At 33.0% G+C, this 15,870-nt stretch overlaps 1 protein-coding gene across 2 annotated transcripts in view; it reads right to left on the bottom strand.

The window, feature by feature from the left end:
* ELP4 (elongator acetyltransferase complex subunit 4) overlaps positions 1-15,870 on the bottom strand; it is a 209,780-nt gene that overhangs the window by 106,904 nt on the left and 87,006 nt on the right. For both annotated transcript variants that reach the window (XM_011000437.2, XM_064492477.1), the window contains exons 8-9: positions 8,635-8,743; positions 5,532-5,638 (exon numbers count right to left, since the gene is read on the bottom strand). In XM_011000437.2, the coding sequence (XP_010998739.1) occupies positions 5,532-5,638; positions 8,635-8,743 (216 nt within the window). The remainder of the gene's footprint in view (positions 1-5,531; positions 5,639-8,634; positions 8,744-15,870) is intronic.

A 15,870-nucleotide genomic window follows, 5' to 3' on the forward strand; every position in this document is an offset into this window, starting at 1 on the left:
TTTCACAACATTTATATAGGAAGTTAAAAAATACTTCAAATATTTTGGGAACTTACCTAATCAGTATACTTTTAGCATGTGTCTAGTCATGTAGCCATCTTTGGTCAATCATCAAAAAATCAAAGGCAAATTGGCATGACTCAACCCTAACTTTAATACCGCATGATTGTGTCGTGTAAGCTTGTTTTGTGTGAGAGCTGCTGTGGTTTTAGCAGAGAGATTAACAACCGGACCTAAGCTGGCCTCCAAACCTTGCCCTGCTGATGCCTCAAGCTCTTTGAAGTCTGACCATCATACCTGGCAAAACAACAGTGGGAACCAGGATGGTGTCAGATCTAATCAAATTGTTCGCTGCAGCACAGCTAACTATGGGGTTCACTAATTGGCCCAATTGCGGATTATACCTTTTGCTACAGATTCAGGACAATAATTTAGTTAAATGATGTTTTTTTTTTTCCCCTTATCTCTTCTAATTAAGATTCCAAAGTGGGAAGAAATAGGATTAGACAGAGTCTCAAAACTGTGTTCCCTTTAAGGTGGTATGCACTTTTGATAGGCTCACTATGACATGTGAAATACATAGAGCATAGTAGTAACCCCGCTTCTGGAGATTCCGTGAAACCTCTATGACATTACTGCACGTCTACAAGACTGGGGAACTGAAGTGTAGAGACAGGGATGGTAATATAATTAATATATTAAAATGTGAACAGCAGAAAATGACATTTCTGTTGTTAAAGAATATTAATTTGGGTTTACTTTTGACAAATGCTTTTATCTATATGAATAGATGCTGATGTTCCACTTTGGTTCTCTTTTGCTAACTGCAGTATATCTGGGAATTGAAATATCAACCAATATTTGTGGAGGGCACTGTGACCAGAAAAGCTATATGTGGACTATATGATTCATGATACTACAACTTAACAATACTCCTATTCAGATATTTATGTTTCCAGTATTTTATTTTAGTGACGTAACTGTGAACTGATAAATAACTATCCCTTCCCTTTACCTCTAGGTATAGTAAACACAGTCACCTTTCTACTTCTCATTTAAAAACTAGAAAGGCTATTAAAAAAAGGATGAAAGTATGAAAACCTATGACCAAAAATATTATGCAAAACTCTAAATTGTCCAACACTGTCATTGATTGACCCACTTGTAGTTTGCAAAAGTTTATGCTTTTCCTATATGTAAAAATATCAAATAATTCTACTGAATGACATCTAGTATACTGTAGCATTATTACAAAGCTAATTTGTACCAATGGCATTTACTGTTCTGGTCTTAATACTTAAGAATTAATCTACTAGGTGCATAAAAATAATAGTTTATAAATACTGGTTGATCCAGTGAGAAAAAGTTCTTGGCGATGAGAGAGATACTGAGGTCCTGTATTCTGAATTAGGCAAAGTATGGCAAGACAACCTTGAGCAAACTTGATTTACTTTGATTTTCTAAACTCTCAATATTCATTTAGTGTACAAGACCCACACAGGTATAATATTTATGATAATCAGTATTTTTGGACCAATTAAAGCCTACCTAAGTGTTGTTTATTCTTATACTGAAAATTTGCAGTAAACAAGTGAATGTCTTTCATAGATCTCAATATACCTCAGTAATAATACTTTCTAACTTGAACACGGAAACACTGAATCTTAGAGCTGGAAAACTATTCCAACACCAAAGCAGAAATCCTGTTTGTAATAACTTTAATAGAGTTTGTACCTAATGTAATAACACATTATTATCATTTATATTAGAAAACTAGATTACCAGAATGTTAAGATATGATCAAGCTAAATAATACAAAGTCAAAACAGCACAATAATATTAAATGCAAGTAAAAATGCTGCTCTTATGATGTCATTAAATTAAACACAGCCATATTTCAAATCCTACCAAATCTCTTATATGTTATAATTACATCATAATCACTAATATAAAGGAAAAACTGGTTAATGATGATCTCAAATTACAGGAGCAAAAGTTACAGAAACTGAAAATAATACAAATCTAAGTAGTTATTTCAGCTTGGAAGTGAAGCTATATAACCTAATTATGCATCGTATAGGACTTAACTGAGAAGGCAGAGTTTATAGGTCACTTGACCAGTGGAATTTATGTAATATTTACAGCTGTAGTATTTTGACTATTCTTCAAACTCCATAATTTATTTACACTACATATATTTCATCGAAGATTTTATGTTTACTAAGTCTATGACTCTGAGTTCTGGGATAAACACAAAGATGAAAAAGACATAGTTTCTGTCTACTGAATCTATTATTATACCTTAAGAATGTATTTTGTTATAAAATATTTAATCACTATAAAGAAAACATAAATAAGCCAACATAGTACCTGGGACCCAATAAAGACTTAATAAATGCTTGTTACGACTGAAAGGAAGTTACATGGTAAGATCAAGAAATAAGTAGTATATTATGATTAATAAAACATGATAAAGAAACTATGTATAGTTTACAAGGATTATCAACTTTCAAAGAATTGAAAAGCCATTTCTTTCAACTTGAAGCCATACAGAATCAACTCTGAAGCTTCTGTGTTACTTACTCAGGCTATATGCCAGAATTTTATTGTCATTATTGCAGATATGATTCTTTATGGCTTTTGTAGAGTGGCTAATTTATACAGCTTTGTAATTGAGGAATACTAGGGATCGGTACAAATTTACTGTGATTAGATAAATACTTCTACTTGAATCTGGACAATACCAATAGACACTCCGAGAAGGAACAAATATTCTTTTGCCTTCTCCAAAGCACTCGAAGAAATAGGAGACTACTCAAAGAAATTAGAGACTACCTCTACTTTAGAGGTCCTACACGGCTATTAGGAAAAACATACTCAGTTTTCATACGTTAAAAGGGCAATGATTTAATAACGCAAAGAAAAGGGTGGCTAAAAATAGAGATGAGGGGTTTTGCTTGTTTCTTTTGCCCCTTGTTTTCGACCATGCCACCTTTTGAGACCATGAGACTCACAGTAAGGTCCAACATGTAACAAATCTACCCGCATGGAATCAGAAAAGTTATTTCTGCTTTATCTGCTAAACCACCTTTCCGTTCTGAATGTAAGACAGATTCAATGTTTGGTATATTATAGCTTCAGACTTTATATAGACTAGTATAGTGCACATTTTATTCTTTTTTAAATATTAGGACAGTTTTAAAAAACATTTATTTGTTGTGCATATTGAAACAATGCCACTTGATAGATAAAGGAATCCTCTTGTTTCCAGTGTCCATAACATATCACCAGAGACTTGCTCTTGGTTTCAATATGCATTTTATAATATGCAACGGTATATTTAAAGCACTTATCTTTTGTCAATTACATGATTTTATCCTTTTATAATTATACGTATATGTATTTCTGTTAGGTTTGATTAATTTATATTTCTTCTAATCACCAAATTGAATGTTATGGCATAAGTAAATGAGTTATTTAGAATATGTTTCACCTACTATTTCTACACATATACATTATTTAAAGTACTGATTAGGTTATAAGCCAAAAAGGTAAAGGATTGATCAAATTAAATATTAATTTTTTTTTTTTAAAAATAAAAACCAGCTCCTTGTGTTTTGCATTCAAATACTGCTTCCAAGCCATAGGGTGATCAATTATAATGGTTCTCTTAGTTAAGAATAGTGGGAAGAAGAGAGGAAATGGAACAGAAACCTAGCTCTTCCATCAGCCTCACTGGAAAATGAAGTCCCCATTAAAGGAAAGCTCCCACTTGACATGATGTAAGTCCTTTATTTCTACAACCTCACCCCCAAAATAGGACCCTGTGTGTGTGTGTGTGTGTGTGTGTGTGTGTGTGTGTGTGTGAGAGAGAGAGAGAATAAACACACACCACTGTGCTACCTTCTTTTCTGCGTGCACTATGGTTTTCACTAGAAAATCTCCTTGCTTCATTTGTATGGTGATAGACATGATATCTTAGACCTGGTTGTGAGAATAATCATCTAGGGAGAAAGGTGCCAAATGGAGGAAAAAAATCCTATATCTTTTATTTAATATATAAATTCAGCTTAAAAGAAAATGACAAGGTCTGCCTTCCTTGTGATGCTAACAACTATAACTTTATTCCTCTAAGAGTTTTAAGCAATATTATGGTACATTGCTCAATATTTTATTAGGAAAACTGAAACAATGTTTGAACAATTAACAGTGTTGGGTTCCATTTCAATGGTTCCTTTTGAGAACTACGGCAAATTAGCTCAAGAATCACTATTTCTACACTCTCCTTCTTTTGGCTTTAAGTGGCTTTTGAAGGGAGTCTCCCCAGATGAGAAACTTCTAACACTCCTGCAGAGATGACCTGCTTGAAGAACTGGCTGCCTGATTAACTATTAACTGCTCTCAATAGGATTAGATAATTAAGGACATTGATGACCATTAATTAGGAGGAGGGCACATTAATTTGTCACTGGATAGGGCCCTTACAATGATTTATAGGTTAGTGCTACTTGCAAATGTGAAGGGAAAGAGAAAAAGAGAGAGAACCATTAAGTTATCTTATCAAGTGGCCAGCTAAAGAGGCCAGAGGGTCAAAAAAGGGCCAGAGTGGTCACTTAAGGGTGAAGTCCCAAACACCAAAGCAGTGCCAAGCCACATTGACCATCATTTGGTGATGAAGTTAAAAATATGCTAATTTATTGGTGGCAATTCTCTCTTTTTATGGTTTCAAGCAGTTAAGACAAGTGGCCTGCTTAAGAGCTTTTCATTTGAAAAGAGATTAAACAAAATGGTTTGTCAAGGCTGCTTGGCTGTTTTATGTCTTTGTTAAAAAAAAATTGCACCGACTATACTGATAACTATCACATCACCCAAATGCCATCTCTCTCCTAGCATTTATTTTGTTAATAAATACATCAACTTTAATTACTTAATAGTGCTATGTTCATTTGCTCTTTAGCAAGATTAAATGGAAATAAATCTTTTGTATTTCTACTTTCTGTCACTATTGCTGGCATAAAGGTCACACAAAAAAATAAGTTTTTGTAAAAAATTTACTTAAAGGCACTGATATAAATTATACTTTGTTTCATTCAGCACTGAAAGCAATAAGGTGATTGCACTGATAGTGAAGAAAACTGTTTTTAGAATGTAGATAAGGGTCTTCTTTTCTTAACCATACACAATTGTGGGTAGCATTCGCATACCATGCAGAAACAAGCACAGCTCATTAACATTTAATTAAATATGCTTTTGAAAGCCTTGGACATATGCACATCATACTTATCACATAAGTTTGGAGCTTACTTTTAACAGACATTTAAGACAAACTCATTTTTGCCATACTCTAACGATACACCATTAAAATAAAAGACAAAAAGGGATAGTTAAAAAAAATTATTCTATTACACCAAAGGAACTTAAAAATATTTAGCATGAAATCTCTCTTAAGAATTTCATTAAAGTAAAATAAAAAATAGAAAGAGGTATTATTTACCTTAAGACTGAACTAAAACATAAAAATTCTCTCTTACCTCAATGGTGAATAGCTTCCTTTTTAATTTAAAAGCTAAGTCTTTGACATCTGATACATCACAAATCAAGTTATTAAGCCGAGGAATCTGCCGTATATGAATCAAACCTTGTGGAAAGGAAATCAGAATAAAAACATTAAAAAAACGCTGTCACTGGATGCATAAATTAAAGAGTCTTACAGCAGGATTCTGTAAATTTACACACAAGCATCCTCCCCCTTTTAAAACTGGAGCTTACTACCAGGAGCAGTGAAGCAAATGGTGTGATTATACTCAAGTAATCAAGCAGAATAAGATAAACAGAAATCCTTGTGCAAGGAAAACTAATTGCACTTTGGTACAGAAGTACAGATGTAAAGAGGGATCTTAATACTTGTCAAAACTACAGCCGGTTTGTGTGTGATTTTCTCTTGTATTTACAGTAAGCAAATATGGCTATCACCTTGCATGCTGCCCACGGCACCACTGAGTGATCTTTATTTTATTAAATGCACCAGTAAGCAGCCAGCAAAACAAGGCTTACGCGTTACTGATAACCAGTGAAGCACTAATGAAAAGTATTTCATTTTGTACCTTATTAATGACTTGAACAAACCATTGAAGAAAACTACATTTCAGAGCACACTCTGGGATCAAACATTAACCCCTATGCCATCCCAAGACACTCATTTCTGCGGCACGTTAGACCTTTATGTAGCTGTTATAAGCTTTGTAACAGTGCTAGGTAAACCGTGAGCTTTGGCCTCTTGTCAGTAGAAACACTTGCTAATTTTTTCTGACAAGGGCACTGGATGGCTTTTGTGCAGCTTAATGCAGTTTCTGACTAAACTAGGGGTCATCTGCCACAGATGAAGACATGGAAGATTCTTCAGTGTGTTTCTCTGCCTGACTCAGCCCATATTAAAAATCGCCATCCCAAAGACATTTGATCCCTCAACAAGGGGGAAGAAGGCAAATCGAGATGTGAACAAATTAGATAAATCTTATTTACAGACTGTTTCTCTAGTATATAGTTTGTGTGTGTGTGTGTGTGTGTGTGTGTGTGTGTGTGTGTGTGTGTGTGTGTGTGTGTGTGTGTTTGGATGCTTAGAAGTGTATTACTATTTGTTAGCTTAAAAGGGTCAACTTCCAAGTACCTTTCGAAATAGCCTCTTCAAAAATAATTCACTAAAATATCTGACTTAATTTTTAAACTTAAGAAAATGTAAAAGGTGTTATTAAGAAGACAGCTTGCACATACAAATTAAAAATATCTCATACAGAGCTATTTAGAAAAATATAGTAGAAGTAATCATACCATACTTTCATTTGCATGTTTCTCATTTTAACCTTGCGATGCTTGTTTAGCTATTTAAAGCAGGAGGCCTTATAGAGTGCATCAGTGATTCATCAGGCCCTTCTTATTAACAGAAACTTTACTGGTCATCGGAACCACCCACTAATCTGTGGGAAATAAATTTATCAATCCAGAGATTTCAGCACAAAAAAATCATAGTTTTTTACCCCTTGAAATGTTTTAATCAAAATAATATGCTTTTAGAATATAAAACAGAATTTTACTACCTGTATAAGGTCATAATACTAACAAATGATACTCATAGTTTATAAAGGTAATGATTAACTTGGGTTGTTTTAAAAGAAAATGCAAATAATAAATTAAAGAAATAGTTTATCCGGTTATAAGATACATAAGTCCTGGAGATGTAATGTACAGCATGGTGACTCTGGTTAATAATTCTGTATTGTGTATTTGAAAGTTGCTAAGAGAGTAAATCTTAAACGTTCTCACCAATAGAAAAAAAAATTGTAACTGTGTGGTGATGGATATCAATTAAATTATGGCAATAATTTCTTAATATATACATATATCAGATCATTATGTTGTACACCTAAAATGAACACGATGCTATATGTCAATTATATGTCGACACAAATTTTAGAAAAAGAAAAAAAATTGTATAATCTTAATAGCTCTTTCTATCAAAGCAACAATAATATATTAAATGAATTATATGTAGGGTTATTCTGGGCATATACCACATGCACACTTATGCAATGAGCATGAGGCAAATTATTTTATGAAGCTTGTGTTCACAGCTTCTATTTTCTACCTTTCTAAAAAATACTTGATTGTTAGATCATGCTGTTTTACTATTTTTTTTAAAGGTCTTATGCCAACTCTTCAAAGCACTGGAGGGTATCACATAAGTATTTTATAATTTTTTTTTGGTACACTTTAGAAATCACCATAGTCCTACAATCACACTCTTACAGAATCTTGTAGCAGGCTTCAAATAAGCTTCAGTCTGCAGACTAGAGGTTTCCATAGAAGTATAGCAGTTCCACAAAAATGATATCAATAATTAATATTTACTCAGAATAAGCAAATAAGTAAAAGTTTATTATTCACCACAATCTATATTCGTTCAGAGCTAAGATACGCATAACTACTAAACTTATCCTATTGCAACAGTTCTATGTAGGAACTTTTATTTTAAAAAATCCCTAAATTAACCAAATGACTAAAATACTGTTAAAGTCTTCAAAAAATACAAGTAAAATGTCTGGTTAACTGATCTGTGTTCATACTACAGTGGCAATATTTTAAAATTTGCTAATAATTCTAACAACAAAATGGGCAAAGTCCAAATATAATAAAAGATGTCCATTTTCTGAAAATGTGATTGACTAGGACTTTTAAAATATGATACAATGTGAATTTTATTTATCATACAGCTAAGCTTTGTAAAGTATAAACCACTATACTTAGCTATTATTATTAGAAGTAATATAATATTTATTTCTAACACGGTTGATAAGTATGAATGAGTTCACAGCAACTTTAGGCCACTCTGGCAAAATGTACATCTGACTGAGCCATGCTTTAGTACTTGGGTTTGACATCTTTCAAATAGTTACTATAGTGTGTAATCTTAATGTAGTCTGGTGACAAGCTGCCACTAAAGATTGGCCAGGAAGGAAAAACATTTAACAGATACATTATACAATAAAATCCATGCTATGTGACAGCAGATACTATGACTGAATAAGATTCTTCCAGGCAACCAGAACATGCTCTTCTCATTATGAAGGTGCTGCTTACCATGAAAATCCTTATATAATGGGTTGGTTTCTTTCTCAGAGCCAATAAATGATTCCAGACCAACTACTATATCTGACAAGTTTCTAACACGAGCAATAATTGCTTTATTCTGTAAAACAAGGAAACAAAACACTCATGTTAAATTTAAAAGTATGCCGTCTAGACAATGCCATTACGCCATCTCAGTGACAAATTGTAGAGAAGATAGACCATCAACATAGAGAAATAACTGAAAAGTTAAAGCTACGACAGGCGGAAAACTGGATGCAAAAATATGCCCTTAATTGAGAATTCCAACCCATATAGGTACCCTATTCTAATCTGAAGAGTGAAGGGGTCATGTCTTAGTTTTTACAGAAAGTTTTTCTCTTAAGGGGCAAGGCTACCTTTATCTTCATACACTTATTTTTCAAATTACTTTACCCACTGTCCATTGGAAAATCAGACAAACATCAGGATTCAGAAGCAATATGTAGTATGGTGTAACGTGTGAGGCAAGGTCCCATTATCATCTCTCAACTGGGACTAGGTCCCAGCCCTGTAACAGCTGAGGTCCTCTGCATCAGATCAGAAACATGGAAGAGGCCAGCTAAGAGGCTGCAGGATGGCTAGCTTTGGAGTCTCCTGTTCTCTTTCCAGATGCTGCTTTTTGGCTCTGGGATAACAATAAAGGCAAAGAAAAGATGGTAGATGACTAGCACTAGACTAGTAGCCTACCCTTTCCTTCCCAACACAACTGAACCTGAACCAAAAATATGGCTGAACAGTACATTATAAAAAATATCATACTTTAAGTAGCCAAAGTTCTAAAATACCCAGGTTTCATAATCATTAAAAATATAATCACTTAATACCCTGTAGGTTTTCTTGAATTTTATTTAATAAAAATTGAGTATTCCTTACAACCCCTGACAGGGTGTAGGTCAGAAAATTCTTTTATATGCTATAACATCTTAGAAAAATGTTTGATCTGAAGATTTAGATAAGTTGAAAAAATTTATAAAATTTTATAATTTTGAAACTCCTGATTTAGACATTGGTAATGTCTACCATTTTAAAACTAATCTTTAAAAAAGGATGGGAAAATGAGACTGTCAAGAAAATTTACAGTCTGATGCTGTATCCCCTGTTAAGGAAAATCCAAATACAATCAGTAAGTTCACTTTCTGAGAATGTGACTGACTATTGAGCTCACTAGTATTCCTCTGTTTCTGAAGTCCTCTTTTAAAGATTGAGTAAGAATGAAAAATATAGGTAGACTGGTCAATGTTACTTGACTTGGTCTGAAATACACAGTAACCTCTGTCACTAAGCATTACGCTGAGATGACTGGTTAACTCACATCCAGGGCAGTTTTGAAACTCCTCCATAAGTAGAAATGTGTGTTATAAAAAGAATGTTTCAGCCTTTGAAAGGCTCTTAAAAGGAGCCAGTAAAAATAATTGTCATTAATTGTCTTTAATATTTTAAATCACGTGGGCACCAAGTAAAGAAAAACAAACATGATTTGAAAATGCCTATTTTTTTTTCCAAAGCAATTTTTCATTCAGTGGTGAGAAAATAATCCAGATTGATTCCTTACTTTCAGTTCTATGCCACAGGGGATGGTCCTACTCCAGGAGTAACAGGGGTTTCAGAGGCCATAAACACGCTCCTCTCAATATTTCTTTAGCCAAAGACCATTTTATCAAACTCATCCAGGTTGGGTTACAGCCAGTTATTCTTCACCCAAACAAAAATGTCTGCCAGACATTCCAACAGCTGGGAGACAGTTCACAATGAGTCAACTTGAAAATGATTCATTGTGCTGAGTACTGAACAATGTTGAGGTGGGGGTGGGGTATGGCTGAGTTGGGTGTAGAGGGTGAGAACAAGTGGGAGATGAAGAATAACCATGTGGTTCTCCCATTAAGAAGAATCTTAGATAACAACCAGCAGACTCTTATCATTTCATTTTTAGGATAAACTCAACTGGGAAGAGTACTCCTGGCATGGACCTCAGATGAACAAGCACTTATAAAGGCTACTGACAATATTTCTTAATCAAAAAGGTCAGATTTCCTTTTATCTATAAATAGAAGACTAAGCCTTTGTATCTAAATATCTGAACCTAAAATTATAGAAGTCAATTTTTGCTAGAACTCAACTATTCAGGATTTCAGTGATATAAACTAGGGCTTTCTCAATTATATGAATAATAGAAATTGTAAGATTTAAGGAGGGAGTTAGTCTTCCATTCTATTGGTATATAAGCAAGGTCCTGCATATTTAAATGGTCAACTTGACATTTGTTTATTTCAGAGAGTGTTTTTTTCCCTTAATTTAACCTTAAAATTTACTAATAAACTACTTAACACCCTGTAATATTTATCTACACTATGTGTTTTTAAGGTAATTTGTGAGAGATTAAAAAAAATTTGTGAGAGATTAAAAAAGTTATCCACTTTGCAGAGGGAAACTAATGAATTATAAATATAAAAGATACAGACAGCCTGGATCTAAAAATCTCAGAAACTGATCCATATATTTCATTTATTGTATTTCTAAGTTTCATAAGTTTACATTGGTTATTTATTACAAACTAAATTCTACTTTAAAAGCTTTCATGAAGTATTAGAACATGAATAAACTTTCAATTATTACCATAAAATCAGTTACATTCAACAGTGACCTTATTGCTTTTGCAGTAAGCACAGCAATTGTGGAAAATAGTTTATGAAATGTAGCAAACCAGATTAATTGTGAAAGTTGTATAGATATCTGAAAAGTGTCTATAAAGTAAAGAGCACAGGAAATTATGTAAGAATAACATCTAAGTTTCTGAATGAGATAAACTTTATCTTAATTATAAACACATTCAGTCTTTTAGTTATTTGTAGGAGCATAAAATATACTTGGGCATATACGTACTTTTTTAAAAAGTTCAATTAGTGTTACAGATTACTTCTATACCTCCAAGATTCATAGGGAGTATGGTATATTGATATAATCATATCTTTAAACCACTATTGTCAAAAGGTCTTTCAAATTTTAATATTAATACTAAATGGTCTTTTAGATAAAGGTGAATTTACTTAAAAGAATTTAAAATTAACAGCTTTAAAAAACTCCTTAAAAGCGTAACAATCACAATTCACTCTAGGAGGAATACACTATGGACAATAAATTGTCTGCAGTGTTCAGAAAGCTTTAGCACAACGATTTTAGCAACGACTCTGAAACTGGAATTTCTGTATTCTCATCTTAACAGATTCGAAGTGTTTTATAAGTCAAGATGTGAAACCTCTTTGGTCTACAGTATATGTATGTAGTTAGAAATGGAGAAGTAAAGGTATTTGTGTTTCTATTATTTAGACAAAAATTTTGAATAATTTTTGTGGTTATTTTGAAGTTGTTACATTATAGTTGCCAATAAGGAACATTTGAAAACATTCAGGATTCACTAGTAGGGTAAATTAATGGTTATACTGCATGCATGGCATAATGACATCACCCAAATGTGTATAATGATACCGCCACCCCTTCCTTCTTGCCCATCTGGATGTGAAAATCTAGGATGACTCAAAAATCTTTCTTATACTAGACAAATCTCCCTTTAGTCCTGGGTGAAAGTTGTCAGCTCTGGATAGTAGCCAAGACATGACTAGGAGAGAAGCCAGAAGAGAAGAGAGCCAGTGTCCAGGAGTTTTAAGAATTAGCTGGCAGTCTCAAATAGCATTGTATTAAGTTACATAAAAGGTTCTTAAAACTTTCTGTTGCAGTGTCATTTCTTAATTACTTAAAATTTAAATTATGTCAAATGCTGTTGCAAATAAAAAAGGCAGATTCTCCAGTTGACTACCTTCTTACTCCAATTTTAATTTCACAAAAAACTTCAGAGTTTTTGTTTTGATTGTTCCTTGCTTGGTTCCACAGAATGTTTATTTTTATAGAAAGGTAGCCTCTTTTTATTAGGCTACGCCAAATCCATTAAATAGATTTCTAATGAAGGAAGATTAATTTAATGCTCTTTTGTAATTTGAAGCTCATAAAGCCAAAATTATGAACTTTGTTAAGAGATAAAAATTCAACTACTGCCATATAGAGCTACCTCCATTTTCTAATAAAAACTGTTGAGACATCTATTTAGAGTAACCAAGTAACAATCAGACATCAAACCCTGAATGTTTCCTTATTTTCTTGGACCTAATTATCTCAACAATAGAAAAGATACAGTTTGTAACACTGTAAAATACAGTTCTAAGGAAAGATTTTAACAAAAGAATTAAAAAGTAATTAACCAATCACTTAATTATCAAGAAGCTTGAAAGGAATAAACCAACGGACATAAAGCACTTATGCAATGCCTCAAATCAGGGTAAGTTCTTGGGTTACTCAAATAAGAAAGACAGCAAACACAACATGAAGGGTACCGCTCCAGGCACACACAGCACACTTGGGACTACAACAGCACAAAAACACTAGTAAGTTAAAAATGCAAAGTTACAGAAGTATTTAAGTTACTTTATGCTTGACCCTACTATGTGATACAATGTGTGTCTCTATGGCAGGGAGGGAATCCCCACAAGAAAAGCAAGTATTCTATTTAACAGTTCAGGTTATAATAACCTTTTCTGAGGAATGATATGCATAGAAACATAAACATACTAGAGCTTTTGACTTTTCTTTGTCACATAATAAAAAAAAAAAAAAACTTGAATGAAAGGAATAATCTAGGAATATTTAATGAGGTATTTGTTTTTCCATGCTTGTTAAGTTCTCCATTCTATAGAAATCAAGACTATGAAATAAATAAAATTAAAAGTTATACAGTTTGTAACTTTTTATATGCTTTCCTCAGAGTTTCCGCTTACTTCTGTGGATTAGATTTGTACTTTATTAGGAAAATTGACAGTGGGGAAATAATTATATTCATAATTATTTTGAGTTTAAGAAAGAATATAATTTTAGCAAAATTGTATTAATAAATTTTAATAATAATGTTAATACCTTAATGAAGGTATTAGATTAAATCTTCCCACATTTAACACTGAACTTTATTCAAGGTCAAACACAGTTAATTTTAAAATATGGAGTAACTTTTGTAAATTAAAAAAATTCTAACTGCAACACTCTCTTGGTAACATCATATACTGATAGTCATGTAGAGAAATCATAAAAGAAACATATTTTGGTTCCCTTTTCTAATGCTTAAAACATATTCACAAAGAAGCTAATGGTAAGTATACTTATCTCAAGGCCAAAAGAAATTGCTCAGTAAGTTGCCAAATTTTACTAGGATTAAGCAATGGAGTCATTTTTTGTGTGTGTTTTCTATCTGATCATATACTTAGTATTCTAATAATGGTATGAAAATGTTGATTCCTTAAAATTGAAGTATCTTTTTTTTAAGAACACATGATGTCATTTTCAGAAATATTATTTATATTTACACTGGTCTCAAACACTATATGCTTTGTAGAACAGTTGTTTACATCAGTTTTCTTTTTCAGTAGGTTACTCTATAAAACATTTTTAAAAACCTACATATTCTGAAAAGTCTTATAAATGAAGTGAACACTGTAACAAATAGGCTTGACAGAATGGCACAATATTCAAAATTAACTTTAGGCATTTTTCATAAACTATACAACATTTAGCTTCATATTATAGAAATTATTCATATGGAAATTTGCTTATATTTTTAAATCTTTTATGGGTAACTTCCTAAATCAGAAATTTGTTGCTCACTACTTTATACATGAAACCCTTAAAACGCAATTCGCAGATGTCCAAAAGCTCACACCCTGCCTGGAGAAACAATTGCTAATATCCAAATATCAAACAGAGCATCCAGCTGATGTTTGTGATGCAGTGGTAGGTTAAAGATACTGAAGTTTAAAATCAGCTTAGAATAATCCCATATTGAGTATAAAATTATAGCCTGTCATCAGGAACAGGCTGACAGAGCCAGGTCCAGATGGGAGACTGGCTGGGAAAAAAGCTGAGGCAGGTGGGAAAATGATGGGAACCTGACGGAAGACAGGACTACTCCCTCTGCTGGCAAGGTTCTCACCTGCTTGAATTTTTAACTAATGACTAGCTTTCCTTTAATTATTTAAGATATAACCAATAAATTATGTAAGGTGCTCCTTTTTCAGTTGGCTGTTCTGTGTTTGAGCATTTTCAGATTCATGGTATCCTATTTTTCACCAGATTAATTTCTCAGAGATATAAGGATCCAGTGTTTCACCAGGAGGTCCAATTATTTATCTTGTAATTTAATTGCAGCATAAGCAAATGTAGCATTGCTTTTAAAATATTAGGTCTTTAAAATTTTTAAATGCCTTTGACTTATGTTTTCTGTTATATACACTTTCTTGAAGAAAAAAATTTCATGGGCTACAGACTTCACAGTCTCTTTCTCAGGCTCTGCATAATGCCCCGTAATGAAATAATATAGAAATGAACCATATAAATCAACTATACAGGGAACAAGGAAACAGCATGTCACAGCAAAACAGCATAGATGTACAGCGCCAAACCTATCTGATAATCTAATGATCTGAGTTTACAGATATTATGTACTAATATGTAAGAAATTAAGAACTAATGTTTACACAAAAATTTTGTTAAATTTTACAGAAAAATTATTCAATATTTGATTTTCAATGTAAGTTAATAGCTGCAGCAAAAACATTTAGTAAAAATCTGTTCTAAGATTTTGGCCTACAACCAGAAGCTCCCAGAACAGGAGGGATCAGCTTTTTCACCCACTGTTCTCATCTGAATCCTGGCTTAAAAGCTATTCCAGCTCCCAGCTTTCCAGAAGGCTCCATCCCAGGAATCCCTGCCTGCCATTTGGTTTGCTGATTTTAATCTCTCAGGACTTTCTTACAGTGGCTCTGCTATGCTGAACTGGCACTTGCTTCTAGAAGTGAGTTATTATTAAACCTGTAGGTCAATTGTGGCACTAACAACTCTTTGGAAGCTTTCAGCCACACTGTACAATTTGCTAGTCTAATTAAATATTAATTCTAAGTGTTACATTTTGTGGCTAAGAGCTTTTATTTTCCATCATCAGCTTGGAAGAGAAAGAGGTTACAAGGCTAATTTAATCTCTCCCCCTGTCCTCCCCAACATTAAAGATTAACTGCATAGGGTGCAAAAACACTATTAAAGAAGCAGGAACTCTCTACATAGTAATAATAATGTGATTAATAGCAAAGGGCTAAAACATACCGTTAGGATATAATA

Source organism: Camelus dromedarius, chromosome 12, assembly GCF_036321535.1.
Source record: "Camelus dromedarius isolate mCamDro1 chromosome 12, mCamDro1.pat, whole genome shotgun sequence".
In the NCBI taxonomy this organism is placed as follows: Eukaryota; Metazoa; Chordata; class Mammalia; order Artiodactyla; family Camelidae; genus Camelus; species Camelus dromedarius.